Source organism: Pelodiscus sinensis, chromosome 8 (assembly GCF_052426305.1).
Source record: "Pelodiscus sinensis isolate ZL-2025 chromosome 8, ASM5242630v1, whole genome shotgun sequence".
NCBI classification, from domain to species: Eukaryota; Metazoa; Chordata; order Testudines; family Trionychidae; genus Pelodiscus; species Pelodiscus sinensis.
In genome coordinates, this window is record NC_143059.1 from 74,521,229 (window position 1) to 74,546,415 (window position 25,187).

Consider the following 25,187-nt stretch of genomic DNA (forward strand, 5'->3'; position numbering starts at 1 on the left):
GGCCCCTAGCCCCACGCCTGGGCTGAGCGCTGCCCCGGGGGAGGGGGCCAGGCCCCTAGCCCCACGCCTGGGCTGAGCGCTGCCCCGGGGGAGGGGGGCCGGGCCCCTAGCCCCACGCCTGGGCTGAGCGCTGCCCCGGGGGAGGGGGCCAGGCCCCTAGCCCCACGCCTGGGCTGAGCGCTGCCCCGGGGGAGGGGGCCAGGCCCCTAGCCCCACGCCTGGGCTGAGCGCTGCCCCGGGGGGAGGGGGGCCGGGCCCCTAGCCCCACGCCTGGGCTGAGCGCTGCCCCGGGGGAGGGGGCCAGGCCCCTAGCCCCACGCCTGGGCTGAGCGCTGCCCCGGGGGAGGGGGCGGGCCCCTAGCCCCACGCCTGGGCTGAGCGCTGCCCCGGGGGAGGGGGCCAGGCCCCTAGCCCCACGCCTGGGCTGAGCGCTGCCCCGGGGGAGGGGGGCCAGGCCCCTAGCCCCACGCCTGGGCTGAGCGCTGCCCCGGGGGAGGGGGGGCCGGGCCCCTAGCCCCACGCCTGGGCTGAGCGCTGCCCCGGGGGAGGGGGCCGGGCCCCTAGCCCCACGCCTGGGCTGAGCGCTGCCCCGGGGGAGGGGGCCAGGCCCCTAGCCCCACGCCTGGGCTGAGCGCTGCCCCGGGGGAGGGGGCCAGGCCCCTAGCCCCACGCCTGGGCTGAGCGCTGCCCCGGGGGAGGGGGCGGGCCCCTAGCCCCACGCCTGGGCTGAGCGCTGCCCCGGGGGAGGGGGGCCGGGCCCCTAGCCCCACGCCTGGGCTGAGCGCTGCCCCGGGGGAGGGGGGGCCAGGCCCCTAGCCCCACGCCTGGGCTGAGCGCTGCCCCGGGGGAGGGGGCCGGGCCCCTAGCCCCACGCCTGGGCTGAGCGCTGCCCCGGGGGAGGGGGGGCCGGGCCCCTAGCCCCACGCCTGGGCTGAGCGCTGCCCCGGGGGGGGGGGGCTGGGCCCCTAGCCCCACGCCTGGGCTGAGCGCTGCCCCGGGGGAGGGGGGGCCAGGCCCCTAGCCCCACGCCTGGGCTGAGCGCTGCCCCGGGGGAGGGGGCCGGGCCCCTAGCCCCACGCCTGGGCTGAGCGCTGCCCCGGGGGAGGGGGCCGGGCCCCTAGCCCCACGCCTGGGCTGAGCGCTGCCCCGGGGGAGGGGGGGCCAGGCCCCTAGCCCCACGCCTGGGCTGAGCGCTGCCCCGGGGGAGGGGGCCGGGCCCCTAGCCCCACGCCTGGGCTGAGCGCTGCCCCGGGGGAGGGGGGGCCGGGCCCCTAGCCCCACGCCTGGGCTGAGCGCTGCCCCGGGGGAGGGGGGCTGGGCCCCTAGCCCCACGCCTGGGCTGAGCGCTGCCCCGGGGGAGGGGGGGCCAGGCCCCTAGCCCCACGCCTGGGCTGAGCGCTGCCCCGGGGGAGGGGGCCGGGCCCCTAGCCCCACGCCTGGGCTGAGCGCTGCCCCGGGGGAGGGGGCCGGGCCCCTAGCCCCACGCCTGGGCTGAGCGCTGCCCCGGGGGAGGGGGCCGGGCCCCTAGCCCCACGCCTGGGCTGAGCGCTGCCCCGGGGGAGGGGGCCGGGCCCCTAGCCCCACGCCTGGGCTGAGCGCTGCCCCGGGGGAGGGGGCCGGGCCCCTAGCCCCACGCCTGGGCTGAGCGCTGCCCCGGGGGAGGGGGCCGGGCCCCTAGTGGGCACAGGGCAGCCTACAGTGGGGTCGCGCTGGCCGTTGGCTTAGGGGCCCAGCAGCTGTAGGGGGTGGGGCCTTCGCGGGGGCGAGCTGCAGGGCACCAGCCTGCGTCCTGCCCCGGCACGTGTCTGGCCTGTGCCCCGCCCTGGCCCCATGGGCAGGGGAAGGGACAGGCTGAGCCTGGGGTGTGCCGGGGGCGACACAGCTACTCCTGCCACAAGCCCCGGTCCTGCCCCCTCTGGGGGTCAGCGGGGAGCCTGGGGCCAGAGCTGCTGGGCCCTCCCCCTGCCTGGGGGGGGGGCTCGCACTGGGGTAAGGCCCTGGGCTCCCGGCTTTCTGGGGCAGCTGGCAGCCTGCCCCCCTGGTGATGCCGTGAGCTCCGCGAGTCCCGTGGGCCTGGCCCGAGGCAGCCAGGGAGGAGGCCGGCTGGGCAGGAGGGCTCTGGGCAGGCGGGACCCCAGCCAGCAGGAGGCCGAGGGGGGGTCCGGGACCTGGCTGGACCTTCCCGCTGTCTGTGCTCAGCGAAGTCCCATTGGGGCTCTCTGCCTCTGGCCCAGCCGCCCGCTTCCAGTGCCCACCTGTACCCCCCGGCCCCTCGCTGAGGGTTTGTCAGTCCCCCCGTGGCACCAGCCTTCCCCCCGTGGCACCTGGCCCCACCCAAGGGAAACTGAGGCACCCGCGTCCCACGAATGACAAACGCCCCCTGCGGGCAGACACCAGCCTTCAGCTTGCACAAAAGCTTTATTCGTGCCAGGCTGGTGCCTGCACTGCGGTGGCCCGGGCCGGCCCTGAGCTGAGAGGCTGGGTCCTGCAGGCGCAGGGCTGTGCCGGCCGCTGGGGCGGCTGAGGTAGTTGGCCTGGGGGGCGGGACGCAGAGCCAGGCTCCCCCGGGCGTGCGGCGAGTGCCAGCCAGTCTGGCCCCGCACCTAGCAATACCGGGGCCCTGGGCACAGCGCGCCGGGGCTGTGGGTTCCTGGGGGGCCAGGCACTGCCCGGGTGAGAGTCCTGGGGGCTCCGGCAGGCAGGGCCCAGCACAGACCCACGGTGGCACCCCTGCCCCACAGCGCCCCGTTGGGCTGCCCCGGCGCGTCACACGAGGTTGCTGGCCAGGCGCTGCTGCTGCTCCAGTTCTCGCGCTGCCTCCGCGGCCAGCTGGTCACCTGCGGGGGGTGGGGGGCTGGGTGAGCGGGGCCCGAACCCCACGGCACGGGGGGCAGGGCCTGTCCCCCAGAGGCTCCCGCGCAGCGAGGCAGGGACGAGTAGCCCGCCCACGGGGCTGGAGGGTCTGAGCCGGTCCCTTCCTGGCAGCCCTGCCCTCTGCTCCCCCCCGGGCCCCGCTCTGCTCCCCTGCAGGGCCCGGGCCCCTGTCTGCTCCCCCCCGGGCCCCTCTCTGCTCCCCTGCAGGGCCCGGGCCCCTGTCTGCTCCCCCCCGGGCCCCTCTCTGCTCCCCTGCAGGGCCCGGGCCCCTGTCTGCTCCCCCCCGGGCCCCTCTCTGCTCCCTCCCAGGGCCAGGGCCCGGGCCCCTCTCTGCTCCCCCCCGGGCCCCGCTCTGCTCCCCTGCAGGGCCCGGGCCCCTGTCTGCTCCCCCCCGGGCCCCTCTCTGCTCCCTGCCAGGGCCCGGGCCCCTCTCTGCTCCCCCCCGGGCCCCGCTCTGCTCCCCCCCCAGGGCCCGGGCCCCGCTCTGCTCCCCTGCAGGGCCCCGCTCTGCTCCCCCCCAGGGCCCGGGCCCCGCTCTGCTCCCCCCCAGGTCCCTCTCTGCTCCCCCACAGGGCCCGGGCCTCTCTCTGCTCCCCCACAGGGCCCCGCTCTGCTCCCCCCCAGGTCCCTCTCTGCTCCCCCACAGGGCCCAGGCCTCTCTCTGCTCCCCCACAGGGCCCCGCTCTGCTCCCCCACAGGGCCCGGGCCCCTCTGTGCTTCCCCTCTGGGACCCTGTGCTCCCACCCCAGGTCCTAGGCTCCCTCTGCTCTCCCCCCGGGCTCCAGGGCCCCCTCTGCTGCCCGGGGCCCTGCCCGCGGAGCCCAGTACCGGTGTGGCAGCCGTGCAGCCAGACGCGGTGCCCGTCGTACTTGCACTGGCACCTCATGACGTTGTTGGAGAAATCCGACTCGGCCACGTCCTGCTTGGGATTCACGATGACCTGCGCGGGGAGCAGAGCCGGTGGGGCGGCCAGGCCGGGGCAGGGAGCGGGGCCCCGCCTGCCTCCCACCACGGACAGGACGCGGGCGAGCAGCTCGTCCCAGCCTCCGGCCAGGTCCCAGGACAGCGGGGCAAGGGGGCGTGGCAGAGCGGTGGCCCCGCCTCCTACCTGTAGGACGTAGCTGCCGGGCCCCACGTCGCTGATGTCCACCCACTGGCAGTCGATGTCGTGCCGGTAGGTGTCCCAGCAGCCGGCGCTCACCCCCTGCTCCCCGAAGTTGGCGCAGGCGAAGCGCCGCTGCAGCCCTGGGGAGAGCATGACGGGGGCGGGGACAGGCTGACACGGCCGGCCCCCCCCAACCCCTCCTCCAGCCCCCACACACACCCACCGTGCCCAGGAGAACGCGGGCGGTGGGGTGCTCCCAGCAGGGGGCGCTGTGGGGCGGGGCGGTGGGGTGCTCCCAGCAGGGGGCGCTGTGGGGCGGGGCGGTGGCTGTGGGGTGGTCCCAGCAAGGGGCGCTGTGGGGCGGGGCGGTGGCTGTGGGGCGCTCCCAGCGGGGGGCGCTGTGGGGCGGTGGCTGTGGGGCGCTCCCAGCGGGGGGCGCTGTGGGGCGGGGCGGGGCGGTGGCTGTGGGGCGCTCCCAGCAGGGGGCGCTGTGGGGCGGGGCGGGGCAGTGGCTGTGGGGCGATCCCAGCAGGGGGCGCTGTGGGGCGGGGCGGGGCAGTGGCTGTGGGGCGATCCCAGCAGGGGGCGCTGTGGGGCGGGGCGGGGCAGTGGCTGTGGGGCGATCCCAGCAGGGGGCGCTGTGGGGCGGGGCAGTGGCTGTGGGGCGCTCCCAGCGGGGGGCGCTGTGGGGCGGGGCAGTGGCTGTGGGGCGCTCCCAGCAGGGGGCGCTGTGGGGCGGGGCGGGGCAGTGGCTGTGGGGCGATCCCAGCAGGGGGCGCTGTGGGGCGGGGCAGTGGCTGTGGGGTGCTCCCAGCGGGGGGCGCTGTGGGGCGGGGCGGTGGCTGTGGGGCACTCCCAGCAGGGGGCGTTGTAGGGCGGGGCAGTGGCTGTGGGGCGCTCCCAGCAGGGGGCGCTGTGGGGCGGGGCAGTGGCTGTGAGGCGCTCCCAGCAGGCGTGGGGATGTGGAGGCCCCAGAGGGGTTACCTGCCCTACCTGGGGGGCAGTTGGTGTCCTCGAGGCAGAAGCTGGCCTTGTGCCCCTCGGCCACCCGGGAGCCGTTGAGCGTCAGCAGGTCGTAGTGGGTGAAAACCTCGATGCTGTGGTAGTGCCTGGGGACGAGAGGGGTGTGGGGCCCAGCACACCCGGGGGGGGCAGAGCCCCCTGCCTGCCTTACAGAGGGGCAGTCTCCCCTGCCAGTGGGGGGCTGGCGGGTTTCCTGGGCACTATAGGTGGGGCTGGGGCAGGAGGGGCGGCTGGGAGCGGGGCCGGGCGGGGCTGGGGCAAGAGGGGCGGCTGGGAGCGGGGCGGGGCTGGGGCAGGAGGGGCGGCTGGGCGCGGGGCCGGGCGGGGCTGGGGCAGGAGGGGCGGCTGGGCGCGGGGCCGGGCGGGGCTGGGGCAGGAGGAGCGGCTGGGAGCAGGGCCGGCGGCCAGGCCCAGAATTACAGCTCTGCAGCCCAATAAAGCCGCCAGGACAGTCCCGGCCCAGCCTGCCAATTCCCCGGGCGTGGCTGGCACCAGGGAGCCAGCTGGGGCCCGTGGGGAGAGCCGGCTCAGCACGGGCAGGGCCCCGGCGTGGGCACAGCCCAGAGCCCCAGCGGGCCGGCCGGCCTCGGGGAGGTGGCGCTCACCTGTGGCACTGGTGCCAGACCCAGGCGTGGCGCCCGGCCTGGGGCCGGAAGTCGGCTCGGCCCAGGTTGAGGATGCGGGAGGAGAAGCGCAGCAGGCGCCGGGCGCCGTGGGGCCAGCTGGCGTGGTCGGCCGAGCGCGAGAGGCAGCGTTCCTCGTGGGCGCAGTGCAGCATGGCCAGCGGGCGCTCCTCCAGGTAGGCCGTCTCCTGCACCAGGGGGGCGTCCAGCACCAGGTCCGGGGCAGCTGCAGGAGCAGGGCACGGGCTGGCCTGGCATCCCGGGCACCTTGTGCCATCAGGCTCCTGCCCTTCCCCTGCCGTGGGCCCCTCCCACAGCCCCGGCTGCCCCGCGGCGCGTGCAGGCAGCCCAAGCCAAGTCCCCCCCCGCCCCATGGCGTGGGCCCGGCACTCACCCTCAGTGCAGCTGACCCCGGCAGACGAGCGCCCCCCTCCAGCCGGGCAGTGCACGGGGCCGTGGTGCTGGCACAGCTGGATGGCAGGCTCGGTGCCCACGCAGCGCACGCCGCTCAGCACCACCTCGCCCGCCCCCGGGCTGCCCTGCCAGTACCAGGTATCCTGGGGAGAGAGAGACACTCAGCCAGGGCCCCCCACCCCGCCCCTCCCTTGGCACCAGGGCACCCCATCCCCCATCCTGCCCACCTGGACCCCGGCACCTGGGCATCTCCCCGTCCACCCCCTCCCACAACGGACCCGACAAGCCCCCAGGCAGGGCACAGAACCCCGCTCCCCAGATCCCCCCTCCCTCGTGCCCCCCAGCCAGGGCACAGAGCCCCCCTCCCCCATAACCTCTCCCAGCCAAGGCAGACCCCCCCACTCTGGGACTCACCTGGAGGGCGTGGCTGGCGAAGCCCAGCCCCAGTTGCCTGCAGACCACCATGGCCTCATTCAGCCCCCACCGGTCACTGCACACGGCCCCCCACGTCGGGCTGCCCCCCTCCGACACCAGCACTTCCACCACGCCCTCCTCTGGGCTGCGGCCCCCCGCCAGGCGCACCTGGGCAGAGCCGGGGTTAGGCAGCAGGCGAGAGCTTGGCCCCTCCGCGTCCAAGGGGCGCCCCCCCAGATAAGGGACCCCGGCAGCAGGAGCCTGGGGACATGGGTGCCAACTGCCTGCCCCGCCCTGTGGCTCCTCTGTCCCATTGGCTGCCTCCTTCAGCCTGTGCCGCCCTGTCCTGCGGTGCCCCAAGGCACCCTCCCCCAGGGCACCCCTCCCCCAGCACCCTAGGGCACCCCTGCCCCAGCACCCTAGGGCACCCCTGCCCCAGCGCCCCAGGGCACCCCTGCCCCAGCGCTCCAGGGCACCCCTGCCCCAGCGCCCTAGGGCACCCCTACCCCAGGGCACCCCTCCCCCAGCGCCCTAGGGCACCCCTGCCCCAGCACTCCAGGGCACCCCTCCCCCTGTGCCCCAGGGCACCCCTCCCCCTGTGCCCCAAGGCACCCCTCCCCCAGTGTCCCAGGGTGCCCCTCCCCCAGCACCCCAAGGCACCCCTCCCCCCGCGCTCCAGGGCGCCCCTCCCCTAGGCCTCCCCACCCCATTTGCACCCTATGTACCATGGCATCTACCCTGCTGCTCCGGGGCCCCACTGCCCCTGAGTGCCCCGGCCCGGCGCGGGCGCTCACCTGGCTCCGGTAGTCCATGCGGGGCACGTTGCACCGGACGGCGGCGTCGGCCTCGTGCCCGCAGCCGCTCTGCGCCGCCTCCTGGAAGCTGCAGTCCTGCAGCGAGCGCTCGGAGCCCGCGCACCGCACCGCCGTCATGTGGATGGGCCCCAGGCCTGCGCCAGAGCCAGCGTCAGCCGCACGGAGCCCCCCTCCGGGAATCCTGGGGCTCCAGCCGCCCGGCTCCTGGCTGGCAGCTTGGCCTGGCACCAGTCCCCGGCGCCCAGCTCGGCGCGGTCACGCACCCGGCCTGGCTCCCCGACCGGGCCCGGCCCTGCAGGGGGATCCCAGGGGGTTCCCCGCCGGCCTCTGTGCTGCCCCCGAGCAGCGTCCCCCGGAGCTTGGCTGCCCCGCCCCATTCGCCCCCCAGCCTCCTCGCCCGCCTGCCCGCCGGCCGCTCACCCTGGCCCAGCTGGGCCCCAGCCAGAGCCTGCCTGGCCGACCCGTAGCCCAGCTGCCGGCACACCACGCTGGCCGCGAGCAGGTCCCACTGGGCGTGGCACACGGTGCCCCACTGCCCGTCGCGCAGCACCTCCACCCGGCCCTCGCCTTCGTGGGCGCCGGCCCGCAGACGCACCCGCGGCCCCTGCGGAGAAGGGGGTTAGGCGCCGATGGGCGGGGAGCCGAACGGGTTTGTGTGCCCCCCACACTGAGCATGGCTGGGCCCTGCCGCTCAAGGGGGCTTCTCAGCCCTCTGACGGGCTCCGTCCTGTGGCCAGGCCCCCCTCAAGACAGCCCCTCCCCCCCGCTGGGCGGGGCCGGGGAGGGGGCCCATTCCCTGGGGCTGGGCTGGGGGGGGCCCGTTCCCGGGGGGTTGGGATTGGGGGTGGGGCCCGTTCCCTGGGGGCCGGACAGGGGGGTGGGGCCCATTTCCTGGGGGTTGGGATTGGGGGTGCCCGTTCCCGGGGGGGTTGGGGGGGTGCCCGTTCCCGGGGGGGGGGGTTGGGATTGGGGGTGCCCGTTCCCAGGGGGGGTTGGGATTGGGGGTGCCCGTTCCCGGGGGGTTGAGATTAGGGGTGCCCATTTCTTGGGGGTTGGGATTGGGGGGTGCCTGTTCCCGGGGGGGGTTGGGATTGGGGGGTGCCCGTTCCCGGGGGTTGGGATTGGGGGTGCCCGTTCCCGGGGGGTTGGGATTGGGGGTGCCCGTTCCCGGGGGGGTTTGGGATTGGGGGGTGCCCGTTCCCAGGGGGGTTGGGATTGGGGGGTGCCCGTTCCCAGGGGGGTTGGGATTGGGGGTGCCCGTTCCCGGGGGGGGGGTTGGGATTGGGGGTGCCCGTTCCCAGGGGGGTTGGGATTGGGTGGTGCCCGTTCCCGGGGGTTGGAATTGGGGGTGCCCGTTCCCGGGGGGGGTTGGGATTGGGGGTGCCCGTTCCCGGGGGGGGGGGGTTGGGATTGGGTGGTGCCCGTTCCCGGGGGGGTTGGGATTGGGGGTGCCCGTTCCCGGGGGGGTTTGGGATTGGGGGGTGCCCGTTCCCGGGGGGGGTTGGGATTGGGGGGTGCCCGTTCCCGGGGGGGTTGGGATTGGGGGTGCCCGTTCCCGGGGGGTTGGGATTGGGGGGTGCCCGTTCCCGGGGGGGGTTGGGATCGGGGGGTGCCCGTTCCGGGGGGGTTGGGATCAGGGGGTGCCCGTTCCCGGGGGGGGGGGTTGGGGGGGGGGATCAGGGGGTGCCCGTTCCGGGGGGGTTGGGATCGGGGGGTGCCCGTTCCCGGGGGGTTGGGATTGGGGGTGCCCGTTCCGGGGGGGTTGGAATTGGGGGGTGCCCGTTCCCGGGGGGTTGGGATTGGGGGGTGCCCGTCCCCGGGGGGTTGGGATCGGGGGGTGCCCGTCCCCGGGGGGGTTGGGATCGGGGGGTGCCCGTTCCCGGGGGGTTGGGATCGGGGGGTGCCCGTCCCCGGGGGGGTTGGGATCGGGGGTGCCCGTTCCCGGGGGGTTGGGATCGGGGGGTGCCCGTTTCCCGGAGGCCGGGGGCGCTGTGGCTCGCAGGCTCACCTTGCGGAGGGGCTTGGCCCTGGCTGTGGGGCCCGGGGCACAGCGGACGACGGCGTGCATGCCGCGGGGGCAGGCGGGCTGGAGCCGGGCCGCCGGGGACACCTGCACCCGGCACTGGGACAGGTGGGACTCGGAGCCCAGGCAGCTCACCCGGTGGATCCAGAAGGCGTTCTTCTGCCGCAGGCTCCTCAGGCTGTGAACCAAGGGGCAGGCAGGTGAGCCGGCCCGGCCCCGCCCGGCTAGCGTGGGCCACGGTGCCCGCAGGCAGCCCGCACCCGGCCAGTCGGCCCCACACAGGGCCCCCCCTACCTGGACTTCGCATCCTTCAGCTTCAGCTGCCAGAGCTTCCTGGGGGGTTAGAAATCGGCAGGTCAGCCGGGCCCTGGGCAGCCCCAGGTGTCCCCCCCTCCGCCCCCCGCAGAGGTCTCTGCCTCTTCCCACGGGGTTTCTGTGCCTCCCCCCTCCCCACCCCCACAGGGGCCTCTCTGCCACCCCACCCGGCAGAGTCACAAAGTCTTCCTTGCAGCCCTCCCCTCCTCCCACCCCTCAGCCCCTTCTGGGGTCCCAGTGCCCACCCCATCCATAGCCCCCTACCCTCCCTGCCCTGCAGAATTGGTTTCTGTCCTTGGACCAGGACTTCCTGTGATCTGCCCCTTGCACTAATGCACACGCACGTGCAACACTCCACATGCTGTGACCTTGCACTAATGCACACGCACGTGCACCACTCCACACACTATATCCTTGGACCCCTGCCATGCCATCTCAGCCAGGCACCAGACCCTCAGCTCCTTCAAGCCAGCCCAGCCGCTGGCAGCCCCCTGCTTGGCCCATGCCCCCGCCCTGCCCAGCGCTACCTGTAGAAGCCGACGTGGAGTTGCTGCTCTGCCGGGAAGCCCAGCATCCCGCACACCACCCGGCTGTTGTTCCTGGTCCAGTCGGTGTCGCACACCTGCCTCCAGCGCCCCTCGTGTTTCACCTCCACCACGCCCTCGTGGACGGGCACGCGCAGCTTGGCCCAGGCCAGCACCGGCTTGAGCCGCACCTCCTCCAGCTTCCGCCCCTGCCCCAGGCCAGAGGCCGGGTTAGATGGGCCCAGGCCAGCACCGGCTTGAGCAGCACCTCCTCCAGCTTCCGCCCCTGCCCCAGGCCAGAGGCCGGGTTCGATGGGCCCAGGCCAGCACCGGCTTGAGCCGCACCTCCTCCAGCTTCCGCCCCTGCCCCAGGCCAGAGGCCGGGTTCGATGGGCCCAGGCCAGCACCGGCTTGAGCCGCACCTCCTCCAGCTTCTAAGGGAAGGGAGGGGCTAGGGGAGTAGGAGGGGGCTCCAGGCCGGGGTGGGGACTCGGGGAGCAGGAGGGGGCTCCAGGCCGGGGCGGGTGGCTGGTCTGGCTCCAGCCAGATGTGTTGACCCCAGCTGGTGCTGCAGTGAGCTTGAGGCGGGGCCCTGGGGCCACATTGCTCCTGGAAGGGGTTGGCATGGCCAGGTGGGTACATGCTGCCTACAGGCATCAGCCCCACATCTCCCATTGGCTGTGGTCCTGACCAATGGGAGCTGCAGATTCGGTGCTGAAGGCAGGACAGTGGGTGGAGCATCCCTGATGGTCCCTGGCCATAGGATCCGCAGGGCCATGTGGCTGCTTCTGGGTGGAGCTCAGGCCGGCTCCATTGCGCCCCAGGAGTGCCGCTGGCTGAGTTACAGCCGCGCAGCAGCCTGCCCAGGGCTGTGCCCCCCGGAGAGGTGCCCTCCCCCGTCCCGCTGCAGCTGGGAGCGCTTCCTCCTTCCCTGCCCACACCACAGCTGTGGGGCAGCTTGCACCCTGAGCCCCTCAGCCTGGCCCCGCCCCAGAGCCTGCACCCCCAGCTGGAGCCCCCCATTCTCCTCTGCCTCAGACCTGAGACCCTCCCACTCCCCAAAGCTCAGTCCCACCCCTGGCCACGCAGCAGCTGCACATCGGTGCATGTAACAAAATGCATCCCTGTGCCGTAGGGGGGCACCTTGCTGGTTGCTGCGCTGGGCAGTGGGCTGGGGGTGACCCCCACTGGCTGCAGCACGGCCCAGCAGGGCAGGGGATGAGTCACTAGGCAAAGGGGGCTCCGAACCTGTCTGACCAGCTACCCCCCATGGGGAGGAACAAAGGAAGGTGGATGCCGCCCCTGGCTGGGGGGCAGGGCTGGAGGAGAGTGGGTTAGTCTCTGTCTGGGATCATGGAGGAAGCAGCCTCAGCAACAGGCTGGGATTTAGGGGCCCAGGCTCCCCCATCTCAAGGGGGGCTGAAGCCTCCTAGGCCTGCCCTGGAACCAGATGACATCTGTGCTGTGCTGTACCCTGGAGAGGCAATAAACCCCCCCTGTTCTACTGGCTGGTGGAGTCTGTTTGTGCCGCTACAGGGGTGCAGGAGCTGGGGGACCCCAACGCGCCGTCACAATCTCACACATGGATGTCCCAACATCGAGGGCACGCTGCTGCCAGGGCCCCTTCTGGCCGGGCTGCTGGTCCAACACGAGCCCGGCAGCCCCAGGCCCTGGCAGCGGCCTACAACCGGGGACGTGGGGCAGCCCCATTGTGCCCAGGGCAGTGCCTGGTGTGAGTCTGCAGGCCGGGGCCGAGCTGGGGGGCTCATGTTGGTGCCAGTCCCCCCATTGCAGCAGGGATCTGCTCCAGCCCCAGGGTTCCATGGGTCAGACCAGCTGAACCCCCCGGCCTGGCACCCAAGGTCCCCGGCCCTGCTGGGGCAGGTGACTGGCCGCAGGAGCCCAGGCTGAGGGGGAAGGGCCGGGAGCGCCCAGCCAGCCCCCAGGGACCGTCCTACCCCCGCTCACCTGCTGGCCGGGGGCAGGGCCCGGGGCGATGGCGCCAGGCAGCTGTGGGGCCGAGCACACGACGCCGGCGTCCTCCCCGTGGTGGCAGTCGCTCACGCCCCAGCCGTTGGACTGGCACTCGGCCAGCGAGCGCTCGGAGCCGGCGCAGCGCACGTTATCCAGCCAGATGGGGCCTGGCGCGGGGGGGGGGGGGGGCAGTGAGGGGCCTGGCCAAGAGCTCTGGCACCCCCAGGTCCCGGACTGGGACAGATGCACCCCCCCCCCATGGGCTTAGCAACGGGGTCCCTCCCCCTTCCCCTCCCCAGCGCTCCCAGCCGGGCAAGGCCAGGGCCGGAATAGCCAGGAGCCCCCCAGCCAGCTCCTGCCCCTCCCCACAGCGCCCGCCCCAGCCAGCTCCTGCCCCTCCCCACAGCGCCCCCTGTGCCCCCCAGCCAGCTCCTGCCCCTCCCCACAGCGCCCGCCCCAGCCAGCTCCTGCCCCTCCCCACAGTGCCCGCCCCAGCCAGCTCCTGCCCCTCCCCACAGCGCCCCCTGTGCCCCCCAGCCAGCTCCTGCCCCTCCCCACAGCGCCCGCCCCAGCCAGCTCCTGCCCCTCCCCACAGTGCCCGCCCCAGCCAGCTCCTGCCCCTCCCCACAGCGCCCCCTGTGCCCCCCAGCCAGCTCCTGCCCCTCCCCACAGCGCCCGCCCCAGCCAGCTCCTGCCCCTCCCCACAGTGCCCGCCCCAGCCAGCTCCTGCCCCTCCCCACAGCGCCCGCCCCAGCCAGCTCCTGCCCCTCCCCACAGCGCCCGCCCCAGCCAGCTCCTGCCCCTCCCCACAGCGCCCCCTGTGCCCCCCAGCCAGCTCCTGCCCCTCCCCACAGTGCCCGCCCCAGCCAGCTCCTGCCCCTCCCCACAGCGCCCGCCCCAGCCAGCTCCTGCCCCTCCCCCCAGCACCCCGTGCCCCCCAGCCAGCTCCTGCCCCTCCCCACAGCGCCCGCCCCAGCCAGCTCCTGCCCCTCCCCACAGTGCCCGCCCCAGCCAGCTCCTGCCCCTCCCCACAGCGCCCGCCCCAGCCAGCTCCTGCCCCTCCCCCCAGCACCCCGTGCCCCCCAGCCAGCTCCTACCCCTCCCCACAGTGCCCGCCCCAGCCAGCTCCTGCCCCTCCCCCCAGCACCCCGTGCCCCCCAGCCAGCTCCTGCCCCTCCCCACAGCGCCCCCTGTGCCCCCCAGCCAGCTCCTGCCCCTCCCCACAGCGCCCCCTGTGCCCCCCAGCCAGCTCCTGCCACTCCCCCCAGCACCCCCTGTGCCCCCAGCCAGCTCCTGCCCCTCCCCCCAGCACCCCCTGTGCCCCCCAGCCAGCTCCTGCCCCTCCCCACAGCGCCCGCCCCAGCCAGCTCCTGCCCCTCCCCACAGCGCCCCCTGTGCCCCCAGCCAGCTCCTGCCCCTCCCCACAGCGCCCGCCCCAGCCAGCTCCTGCCCCTCCCCACAGCGCCCCCTGTGCCCCTCAGCCAGCTCCTGCCCCTCCCCACAGCGCCCCCTGTGCCCCCCAGCCAGCTCCTGCCCCTCCCCACAGCGCCCCCTGTACTGTGGGAGGGGCATTCTGCAGCTGGGGGGCTCATCCCCATATCTCTGCTCCCCCCTAGAAGCCTGATCCCCATTCTTCCCTGCCTACTCTAGGGCCCCGGCTGGGCACGGGCCCTGCGTTACCTTCCCCTGGGCCATACTGGGCGCTGTGGGCCCAGGTCACGGCCGACTCGAAGCCCAGCTCCCTGCAGGCCACGGCAGCCACGTGGATGCTGAAGTCGTCGTCGCAGACGGTGCCCCACTGCCCGTGGTACAGCACCTCCAGCCGCCCCTCGCTGGCCTGGCCCCCCGCCCCGGCCAGCCGCACCTGGATCCGGGCCGGCTGCTGCCAGCTGGGGGCGGCCAGGCACAGCAGGAGCAGGGAGCAGAGGGGCCCGGCGGCCATGGCTGGCCCTGCGGAGGCAGCTCCTAGAAGAGGCCCAGAGGGCAGGGCAGGTCAGGCCTGCAAAGGGTCCCGCTGCCAGCTGTAGCCTGAGCCCCTGCCCCGCCGCAGCCAGTGACCCCTCTGCTGCTGGGGGGCTGCACAGCCCAGCACCGACCCCCCCTCGGCCAGTGACCCCTCTGCTGCTGGGGGGCTGCACAGCCCAGCACCGACCCCCCCTCGGCCACTGACCCCCCCTCTGCTGCTGGGGGGCTGCACAGCCCAGCACCGACCCCCCCTCGGCCAGTGACCCCTCTGCTGCTGGGGGGCTGCACAGCCCAGCACCGACCCCCCCTCGGCCAGTGACCCCCCCTCTGCTGCTGGGGGGCTGCACAGCCCAGCACCGACCTCCCCTCGGCCAGTGACCCCTCTGCTGCTGGGGGGCTGCACAGCCCAGCACCGACCCCCCCCGGCCAGTGACCCCTCTGCTGCTGGGGGGCTGCACAGCCCAGCACCGACCCCCCCTCGGCCAGTGACCCCCCCTCTGCTGCTGGGGGGCTGCACAGCCCAGCACCGACCTCCCCTCGGCCAGTGACCCCTCTGCTGCTGGGGGGCTGCACAGCCCAGCACCGACCCCCCCCGGCCAGTGACCCCCCTCTGCTGCTGGGGGGCTGCACAGCCCAGCACCGACCCCCCCTCGGCCAGTGACCCCCCCTCTGCTGCTGGGGGGCTGCACAGCCCAGCACCGACCTCCCCTCGGCCAGTGACCCCTCTGCTGCTGGGGGGCTGCACAGCCCAGCACCGACCCCCCCCGGCCAGTGACCCCTCTGCTGCTGGGGGGCTGCACAGCCCAGCACCGACCCCCCCTCGGCCAGTGACCCCCCCTCTGCTGCTGGGGGGCTGCACAGCCCAGCACCGACCTCCCCTCGGCCAGTGACCCCTCTGCTGCTGGGGGGCTGCACAGCCCAGCACCGACCCCCCCCGGCCAGTGACCCCTCTGCTGCTGGGGGGCTGCACAGCCCAGCACCGACCCCCCCTCGGCCAGTGACCCCCCCTCTGCTGCTGGGGGGCTGCACAGCCCAGCACCGACCTCCCCTCGGCCAGTGACCCCTCTGCTGCTGGGGGGCTGCACAGCCCAGCACCGACCCCCCCCGGCCAGTGACCCCCCTCTGCTGCTGGGGGGCTGCACAGCCCAGCACCGACCCCCCCTCGGCCAGTGACCCCCCCTCTGCTGCTGGGGGGCTGCACAGCCCAGCACCGACCTCCCCTCGGCCAGTGACCCCTCTGCTGCTGGGGGGCTGCACAGCCCAGCACCGACCCCCCCTCGGCCAGTGACCCCTCTGCTGCTGGGGGGCTGCACAGCCCAGCACCCCCCCCCCCCGGCCAGTGACCCCCCTCTGCTGCTGGGGGGCTGCACAGCCCAGCACCGACCCCCCCTCGGCCAGTGACCCCCTCTGCTGCTGGGGGGCTGCACAGCCCAGCACCGACCCCCCCTCGGCCAGTGACCCCCCTCTGCTGCTGGGGGGCTGCACAGCCCAGCACCGACCTCCCCTCGGCCAGTGACCCCCCCTCTGCTGCTGGGGGGCTGCACAGCCCAGCACCGACCCCCCCTCGGCCAGTGACCCCTCTGCTGCTGGGGGGCTGCACAGCCCAGCACCGACCCCCCCTCGGCCAGTGACCCCTCTGCTGCTGGGGGGCTGCACAGCCCAGCACCGACCCCCCCTCGGCCAGTGCCCCCCTCTGCTGCTGGGGGGCTGCACAGCCCAGCACCGACCCCCCCTCGGCCAGTGACCCCCCTCTGCTGCTGGGGGGCTGCACAGCCCAGCACCGACCCCCCCTCGGCCAGTGACCCCTCTGCTGCTGGGGGGCTGCACAGCCCAGCACCGACCCCCCCTCGGCCAGTGCCCCCCTCTGCTGCTGGGGGGCTGCACAGCCCAGCACCGACCCCCCCTCGGCCAGTGACCCCTCTGCTGCTGGGGGGCTGCACAGCCCAGCACCGACCCCCCCTCGGCCAGTGCCCCCTCTGCTGCTGGGGGGCTGCACAGCCCAGCACCGACCTCCCCTCGGACAGTGACCCCTCTGCTGCTGGGGGGCTGCACAGCCCAGCACCGACCCCCCCTCGGCCAGTGACCCCTCTGCTGCTGGGGGGCTGCACAGCCCAGCACCGACCCCCCCTCGGCCAGTGACCCCCCCTCTGCTGCTGGGGGGCTGCACAGCCCAGCACCGACCTCCCCTCGGCCAGTGCCCCCCTCTGCTGCTGGGGGGCTGCACAGCCCAGCACCGCCACCTCCTCGGCCAGTGACCCCTCTGCTGCTGGGGGGCTGCACAGCCCAGCACCGACCCCCCCTCGGCCAGTGACCCCTCTGCTGCTGGGGGGCTGCACAGCCCAGCACCGACCCCCCCTCGGCCAGTGACCCCCCTCTGCTGCTGGGGGGCTGCACAGCCCAGCACCGACCCCCCCTCGGACAGTGACCCCCCTCTGCTGCTGGGGGGCTGCACAGCCCAGCACCGACCCCCCCTCGGCCAGTGACCCCTCTGCTGCTGGGGGGCTGCACAGCCCAGCACCGACCCCCCCTCGGCCAGTGACCCCCCCTCTGCTGCTGGGGGGCTGCACAGCCCAGCACCGACCTCCCCTCGGACAGTGACCCCTCTGCTGCTGGGGGGCTGCACAGCCCAGCACCGACCCCCCCTCGGCCAGTGACCCCCCTCTGCTGCTGGGGGGCTGCACAGCCCAGCACCGACCTCCCCTCGGACAGTGACCCCTCTGCTGCTGGGGGGCTGCACAGCCCAGCACCGACCCCCCCCTGGCCAGTGACCCCTCTGCTGCTGGGGGGCTGCACAGCCCAGCACCGACCCCCCCTCGGCCAGTGACCCCTCTGCTGCTGGGGGGCTGCACAGCCCAGCACCGACCTCCCCTCGGCCAGTGACCCCTCTGCTGCTGGGGGGCTGCACAGCCCAGCACCGACCCCCCCTCGGCCAGTGACCCCCCTCTGCTGCTGGGGGGCTGCACAGCCCAGCACCGACCCCCCCTCGGCCAGTGCCCCCCTCTGCTGCTGGGGGGCTGCACAGCCCAGCACCGACCCCCCCTCGGCCAGTGCCCCCTCTGCTGCTGGGGGGCTGCACAGCCCAGCACCGACCCCCCCTCGGCCAGTGACCCCCCTCTGCTGCTGGGGGGCTGCACAGCCCAGCACCGACCCCCCCTCGGCCAGTGACCCCCCTCTGCTGCTGGGGGGCTGCACAGCCCAGCACCGACCCCCCCTCGGCCAGTGACCCCTCTGCTGCTGGGGGGCTGCACAGCCCAGCACCGACCCCCCCTCGGCCAGTGACCCCCCTCTGCTGCTGGGGGGCTGCACAGCCCAGCACCGACCCCCCCTCTGCCAGTGCCCCCCTCTGCTGCTGGGGGGCTGCACAGCCCAGCACCGACCCCCCCTCGGCCAGTGCCCCCCTCTGCTGCTGGGGGGCTGCACAGCCCAGCACCGCCACCTCCTCGGCCAGTGACTCCCCTTCAGCCGCCAGGGCGCCCAGCCGGCCCCCAGCTATAGGGTAACAGGTGCTGCAGCCCCTGGACACAAGGACATAAGAACGGCCGGACTGGGTCAGACCAAAGGTCCATCCAGCCCAGTGTCCTGTCTGCCGACAGTGGCCAGCACCAGGTGCCCCAGAGGGGGTGGACCGAAGACAATGATCAAGCGATTTGTCTCCTGCCATCCCTCTCCAGCCTCTGACAAACAGAGGCCAAAGACACCATTTCTATCCCCTGGCTAATAGCCTTGTATGGACCTAACCTCCAGGAAATCATCTCGCTTCTCTTTAAACTCTATGACAAGTTTAAACTCTAGCGACAAGAATGATTAAAGGTTTAGAGAACATGACCTATGAAGCCAGGCTTCACGAACTGGGCTTGTTTAGTTTGGAAAAAAGAAGATTAAGGGGGGACATGATAGCGGTTTTCAAATATCTAAAAGGGTGTCACAAGGAGGAAGGAGAAAATTTGTTCCTCTTGGTTTCTGAGGACAGGACAAGGAGTAATGGGCTTAAAGTGCAGCAGGGGAGGTTTAGATTGGACATTAGGAAAAAATTCCTAACTGTCAGGGTGGTCAAATATTGGAATAAATTGCCAAGGGAGGTGGTGGAATCTCCCTCTCTGGAGATATTTAAGAACAGGTTAGATAGACATCTGTCAGGGATGGTGTAGACGGAGCTTGGTCCTGCCTTGAGGGCGGGGGGCTGGACTCGATGACCTCTCGAGGTCCCTTCCAGTCCTGTTATTCTATGATTCTATTATAGTCCTAGCCTTCACAGCCTCCTCTGGCAAGGAGTTCCACAGGTTGACTACACGCTGTGTGAAGAAGAACTTTCTTTTATTAGTTTTAAACCTGCTCCCCATTAATTTCATTTGGTGTCCTCTAGTTCTTCTATTTAGGGAACTAATAAATAACTTTTCTCTATCTGCCCTCTCCACACCACTCATGATTTTATAGACCTCTATCATATCCCCCCTCAGTCTCCTCTTTTCTAAACTGAAAAGTCCCAGTCGCTTTAGCCTCTCTTCATATGGGACCCGTTCCAAACCCCTAATCATTTTAGTTGCCCTTTTCCGAACCCTTTCCAAGGCCAAAATATCTTTTTTGAGGTGAGGAGACCACATCTGTACACAGTATTCAAGACGTGGGTGTACCATAGTTTTATACAGGGGCAGTAAGATATTCTGGGTCTTATTTTCTATCCCTTTCCTAATAATTCCCAGCATCCTATTTCCCTGGGCAAAGCCACTGACAGTCCCAGCTCACAGACACCCGAATCTCCCCTTCCGGGGGTCCCAACACCCCACTTTCTCTGCCCACAGCACCCCCCACCCCCCCTCCCTGTGCCCCCAGCACCTCCCCACCCGCCCTGTGCCCCCAGCACCCCCCCATCCCGCCTCTGACCCAGGCACCCCCCCCCCCCCATCCCGCCCTGTGCCCCCAGCACCCCCCACTCGCCCTGTGTCCCCAGCACCCCCCCATCCCGCCCTGTGCCCCCAGCACCCCCCACTCGCCCTGTGTCCCCAGCACCCCCCATCCCGCCTGTGACCCCAGCACCCCCCATCCCGCCTGTGACCCCAGCACCCCCCATCCCGCCCGGCCAGCATCCCCCCCCAACGCCGCCAGCGGCCCGGATCCCGGCGCTGGCGCCACTCACCGCGCGGCGCGGCGCGGAACGGAGCTGGCCGGGGACCGACGAGCTGCCGGAGCCCGGCCCGCCCGGCCTTTTATTGCGGCCCCTGAGCCCGGCCCCGCGGAGGCTCCGCGCCAGCAGCCTCAGCACAGGCGGGCGCAAAGCCAGCGCCCCGTACGCCCCCCAAGGCCCAGAGAGCCCCAGCGTCCCCCGCCCCGCCCCCGCCGGACCCCCAGGCCTCCCCGCCCCGCCCCCGCCAGGCCCCCAGATCCCCCCAACCCGCCCCCGCCAGACCCCCAGGCCTCCCCGCCCCGCCCCCGCCAGGCCCCCAGACCCCCCCAACCCGCCCCCTCCGGACCCCTACACTCCCCCCGTCCCGCCCCCGCCGGACCCCCAGACCCCCCCGTCCCGCCCCCGCCGGACCCCCAGACTCCCGCCGGACCCCTACACTCCCCCCGTCCCGCCCCCGCCGGGCCCCCAGACCCCCCCGTCCCGCCCCCGCCGGACCCCCAGACTCCCCGCCGGACCCCTACACTCCCCCCGTCCCGCCCCCGCCGGGCCCCCAGACCCCCCCGCCCCGCCCTCGGCCCCCAGATCCACTGGCCTATCCCAATGTGCCCCAGACCTCTCCAAAACCCAACCCCTGCTGCTCCCAGACTCCTCCTGCCCTGTTCCCAGCCCCCACCCCTCCAATGGGCCCACAAGCTCCAGCGCCCATCAACCCAGCACACCCCTTAGCTCCTCATCAACCCCCCGGTCCCCCGTTCCGCAGCCTCCGACCTGCCTATCAACCCCCTCAGGCCATCTCCAGCCAGCTGTACCCCCAGCCTGCCCTCCGTCCGCCTGTACCCCCGTCCGCCTGTACCCCCTGCCTGCCCCACCTGGCTTTACCCCAGCCTGCCCTCCGTCCGCCTGTACCCCCCGTCCGCCTGTACCCCCTGCCTGCCCCACCTGGCTTTACCCCAGCCTGCCCTCCGTCCGCCTGTACCCCCCGTCCACCTGTACCCCCTGTCCGCCTGTACCCCCTGCCTGCCCCACCTGGCTTTACCCCAGCCTGCCCTCCGTCCGCCTGTACCCCCGTCCGCCTGTACCCCCTGCCTGCCCCACCTGGCTTTACCCCAGCCTGCCCTCCGTCCGCCTGTACCCCCCGTCCGCCTGTACCCCCTGCCTGCCCCACCTGGCTTTACCCCAGCCTGCCCTCCGTCCGCCTGTACCCCCCGTCCGCCTGTACCCCCTGCCTGCCCCACCTGGCTTTACCCCAGCCTGCCCTCCGTCCGCCTGTACCCCCCGTCCGCCTGTACCCCCTGCCTGCCCCACCTGGCTTTACCCCAGCCTGCCCTCCGTCCGCCTGTACCCCCCGTCCACCTGTACCCCCTGCCTGCCCCACCTGGCTTTACCCCAGCCTGCCCTCCGTCCGCCTGTACCCCCGTCCACCTGTACCCCCTGTCCGCCTGTACCCCCTGCCTGCCCCACCTGGCTTTACCCCAGCCTGCCCTCCGTCCGCCTGTACCCCCCGTCCGCCTGTACCCCCTGCCTGCCCCACCTGGCTTTACCCCAGCCTGCCCTCCGTCCGCCTGTACCCCCTGTCCACCTGTACCCCCTGTCCGCCTGTACCCCCTGCCTGCCCCACCTGGCTGTACCCCCAGCCTGCCCTCTGTCCGCCTGTACCCCCTGTCTGCCTGTACCCCCTGCCTGCCCCACCTGGCTGTACCCCCAGCCTGCCCTCCGTCCACCTGTACCCCCTGTCCACCTGTACCCCCTGCCTGCCCCACCTGGCTGTACCCCCAGCCTGCCCTCCGTCCGCCTGTGCCCCCAGCCTGCCCTCCGTCCGCCTGTGCCCCCTGCCTGCCCCACCTGGCTGTACCCCCAGCCTGCCCTCCGTCTGCCTGTACCCCCTGTCTGCCCCCCAGCTGAGCTGAGCTACTTTGCCCCCTGCAGGGGGTTCATGGGCAAGCCCAGGAAGGGGCCAGCCCAGCCCAGCCCCCTGCCGTGCCGCTGCCTTGGGTCAGGTGGGGGCTGGGCTGGGGGCTGCCTGGCCTGTCCCCAGCTGCACTTGCTGCAGCCGGTGTCGCCGGCAGGCGGGTAAACAGGAAGCGGCGCTGGCCTGGCACGACATGCCCGTGACCACGGGCTGTTTGTCTGGTGCTGGAGGGGCAGGTTCCGGCGGGAGAAGCCAGGAACCACAGAGCCTGGAAAGCGCCTGGAATAGCCCGGGGCGGGGACGGGCCAGCGCCCACCCCGCCCCCCGCCGGCACCCCTTCCACTGGGCCCAGCTGTGGGCGGAGAGCCATGGGCCCACCCGAGCAGGGCAGGGTGGCTCAGTGGTGAGAGGGGCACAAGGGGCCAGGCAGTGTCACCAGGGGCGGGCGTCCCTGGGCCCTGCCCCCACCTATAGCCGGGGGGGCTCCCAGCGGCCCAGACAGCAGCGCCCCCCTCCCAGGTTACCAGCCAGCCTGAGCTCTTGCGTCCTTCTGGGCTGGGCAGCCTGGGGCAGCCTCCCTCCCTGAGAGTTGCACCCAAAACTCCCATCTCCAGCCCAGGGAAACTGAGGCACACACAGTTACTACACAGCAGCCCAGGCCAGTAGCAACCACGTCCAGCATGAGCAGGGTGAGCACCAGCGTCATGGGGTGGGGGGCTGGGAGCCAGCCTGGCGTCTCCCCGGGCACCCCCCTCCAGGCTGCCCGGGGCGCACTCCAGTGGGTGTGCCTGGCTGGGGGCAGGAGGCGGGGCCGCCGGGCGCTATTCTTAGCCAGTCAATATTGAATCGGAAGCTCAGGTGCAGCCGCTGGGCCTGGAGCCGTTTATTTTGGGCGCAGGCAGCCGGGCGCGCCTGGTCCTGGGGAGCGCCGGAGCTGGGCCCTGTAATCTTCCGGGAGGGGCCGCGTGGGAGTGCGGCTGGCGAGGGCTCGGCTCAATCCCGTGGCTGTTCCAGGCTGGGCGGAGCTGGCCCTGGGGCCAGTGGAGAGGGGGGAGGGGAGGTGGCTGGCATGGCAGGCAGCCGGGACCTGCCAGCAGTGGGCACCAGCTCAGACGCGCCCCTAGCCATGGCCTGGGCCCGGACAAGCAGCTGATGTGCACAAGGGGCCTGGCCATGAGGGGCTGGGTTCTCAGTGGCGGGTGGGGGCCACCGGGCAGGCTGTGTGTGGCGCCCCGTGGGACCGGGCGGGGGGAGAGGGCACCGGGCAGGCTGTGTGGCGCCCCGTGGGACCGGGCGGGGGGGGAGAGGGCACCGGGCAGGCTGTGTGTGGGGAGCCCCGTGGGACCGGGCGGGGGGGGGAGGGCACCGGGCAGGCTGTGTGTGGGGAGCCCCGTGGGACCGGGCGGGGGGGGGGAGAGGGCACCGGGCAGGCTGTGTGTGTGGCGCCCCGTGGGACCGGGCGGGGGGGGAGAGGGCACCGGGCAGGCTGTGTGTGGGGAGCCCCGTGGGACCGGGCGGGGGGGGGAGGGCACCGGGCAGGCTGTGTGTGGGGAGCCCCGTGGGACCGGGCGGGGGGGGAGAGGGCACCGGGCAGGCTGTGTGTGGGGAGCCCCGTGGGACCGGGCGGGGGGGGAGGGCACCGGGCAGGCTGTGTGTGGGGAGCCCCGTGGGACCGGGCGGGGGGGGGGAGGGCACCGGGCAGGCTGTGTGTGGGGAGCCCCGTGGGACCGGGCGGGGGGGGGAGGGCACCGGGCAGGCTGTGTGTGGGGAGCCCCGTGGGACCGGGCGGGGGGGGGAGGGCACCGGGCAGGCTGTGTGTGGGGAGCCCCGTGGGACCGGGCGGGGGGGGGAGAGGGCACCGGGCAGGCTGTGTGTGGGGAGCCCCGTGGGACCGGGCGGGGGGGGGGGAAGAGGGCACCGGGCAGGCTGTGTGTGGGGAGCCCCGTGGGACCGGGCGGGGGGGGGAGAGGGCACCGGGCAGGCTGTGTGTGGGGAGCCCCGTGGGACCGGGCGGGGGGGGGAGAGGGCACCGGGCAGGCTGTGTGTGGGGAGCCCCGTGGGACCGGGCGGGGGGGGAGAGGGCACCGGGCAGGCTGTGTGTGGCGCCCCGTGGGACCGGGCGGGGGGGGAGAGGGCACCGGGCAGGCTGTGTGTGGGGAGCCCCGTGGGACCGGGCAGGGTGGGGAGAGGGCACCGGGCAGGCTGTGTGTGGGGAGCCCCGTGGGACCGGGCGGGGGGGGGAGAGGGCACCGGGCAGGCTGTGTGTGGGGAGCCCCGTGGGACCGGGCGGGGGGGGGGAGGGCACCGGGCAGGCTGTGTGTGGGGAGCCCCGTGGGACCGGGCGGGGGGGGGAGAGGGCACCGGGCAGGCTGTGTGTGGGGAGCCCCGTGGGACCGGGCGGGGGGGGGAGGGCACCGGGCAGGCTGTGTGTGGGGAGCCCCGTGGGACCGGGCGGGGGGGGAGGGCACCGGGCAGGCTGTGTGTGGGGAGCCCCGTGGGACCGGGCGGGGGGGGGAGGGCACCGGGCAGGCTGTGTGTGGGGAGCCCCGTGGGACCGGGCGGGGGGGGGGAGAGGGCACCGGGCAGGCTGTGTGTGGCGCCCCGTGGGACCGGGCGGGGGGGAGAGGGCACCGGGCAGGCTGTGTGTGGGGAGCCCCGTGGGACCGGGCGGGGGGGGGGAGGGCACCGGGCAGGCTGTGTGTGGGGAGCCCCGTGGGACCGGGCGGGGGGGAGAGGGCACCGGGCAGGCTGTGTGTGGGGAGCCCCGTGGGACCGGGCGGGGGGGGGAGGGCACCGGGCAGGCTGTGTGTGGGGAGCCCCGTGGGACCGGGCGGGGGGGGGAGGGCACCGGGCAGGCTGTGTGTGGGGAGCCCCGTGGGACCGGGCGGGGGGGGGAGGGCACCGGGCAGGCTGTGTGTGGGGAGCCCCGTGGGACCGGGCGGGGGGGGGAGGGCACCGGGCAGGCTGTGTGTGGGGAGCCCCGTGGGACCGGGCGGGGGGGGGGGAGGGCACCGGGCAGGCTGTGTGTGGGGAGCCCCGTGGGACCGGGCGGGGGGGGAGGGCACCGGGCAGGCTGTGTGTGGGGCCCCGTGGGACCGGGCGGGGGGGGGAGGGCACCGGGCAGGCTGTGTGTGGGGCCCCGTGGGACCGGGCGGGGGGGAGAGGGCACCGGGCAGGCTGTGTGTGGGGAGCCCCGTGGGACCGGGCGGGGGGGGGGGAAGAGGGCACCGGGCAGGCTGTGTGTGGGGAGCCCCGTGGGACCGGGCGGGGGGGGGGAGAGGGCACCGGGCAGGCTGTGTGTGGGGAGCCCCGTGGGACCGGGCGGGGGGGGGAGAGGGCACCGGGCAGGCTGTGTGTGGCGCCCCGTGGGACCGGGCGGGGGGGAGAGGGCACCGGGCAGGCTGTGTGTGGGGCCCCGTGGGACCGGGCGGGGGGGGAGAGGGCACCGGGCAGGCTGTGTGGCGCCCCGTGGGACCGGGCGGGGGGGGGGAGGGCACCGGGCAGGCTGTGTGTGGGGAGCCCCGTGGGACCGGGCGGGGGGGAGAGGGCACCGGGCAGGCTGTGTGGCGCCCCGTGGGACCGGGCGGGGGGGGAGGGCACCGGGCAGGCTGTGTGTGGGGAGCCCCGTGGGACCGGGCGGGGGGGGGAGGGCACCGGGCAGGCTGTGTGTGGGGAGCCCCGTGGGACCGGGCGGGGGGGGGGAGAGGGCACCGGGCAGGCTGTGTGTGGGGAGCCCCGTGGGACCGGGCGGGGGGGGGAGAGGGCACCGGGCAGGCTGTGTGTGGGGAGCCCCGTGGGACCGGGCGGGGGGGGGAGAGGGCACCGGGCAGGCTGTGTGTGGGGCCCCGTGGGACCGGGCGGGGGGGGGAGAGGGCACCGGGCAGGCTGTGTGTGGGGAGCCCCGTGGGACCGGGCGGGGGGGGGAGGGCACCGGGCAGGCTGTGTGTGGGGCCCCGTGGGACCGGGCGGGGGGGGGGGAGAGGGCACCGGGCAGGCTGTGTGGCGCCCCGTGGGACCGGGCGGGGGGGGGGAGAGGGCACCGGGCAGGCTGTGTGTGGGGAGCCCCGTGGGACCGGGCGGGGGGGGA

The 25,187-nt window shown here is 74.1% G+C and overlaps 1 protein-coding gene across 2 annotated transcripts; it reads right to left on the minus strand.

The window, feature by feature from the left end:
- Positions 1–2,625: 2,625 nt before the first annotated feature.
- On the minus strand, positions 2,626–14,064 carry LOXL4 (lysyl oxidase like 4). 2 transcript variants are annotated; one of them, XM_089780304.1, is made up of 14 exons: positions 13,785–14,064; positions 12,114–12,271; positions 10,134–10,339; positions 9,586–9,624; positions 9,250–9,469; positions 7,689–7,872; positions 7,248–7,402; positions 6,454–6,621; positions 6,020–6,182; positions 5,608–5,851; positions 4,973–5,088; positions 3,983–4,119; positions 3,703–3,814; positions 2,626–2,837 (listed from the first exon to the last, which is right to left on the minus strand). In XM_089780304.1, the coding sequence occupies exons 1-14, from the start codon at positions 14,044–14,046 to the stop codon at positions 2,767–2,769; spliced, it is 2,235 nt and encodes a 744-aa protein (XP_089636430.1). In that variant the 5' UTR covers positions 14,047–14,064; the 3' UTR covers positions 2,626–2,766. The 2 variants fall into 2 exon arrangements, with proteins under 2 accessions (XP_089636430.1, XP_089636429.1); XM_089780303.1 differs by having other exon boundaries at positions 9,277–9,469; positions 12,099–12,271.
- Between the last annotated feature and the right edge of the window lie 11,123 nt (positions 14,065–25,187).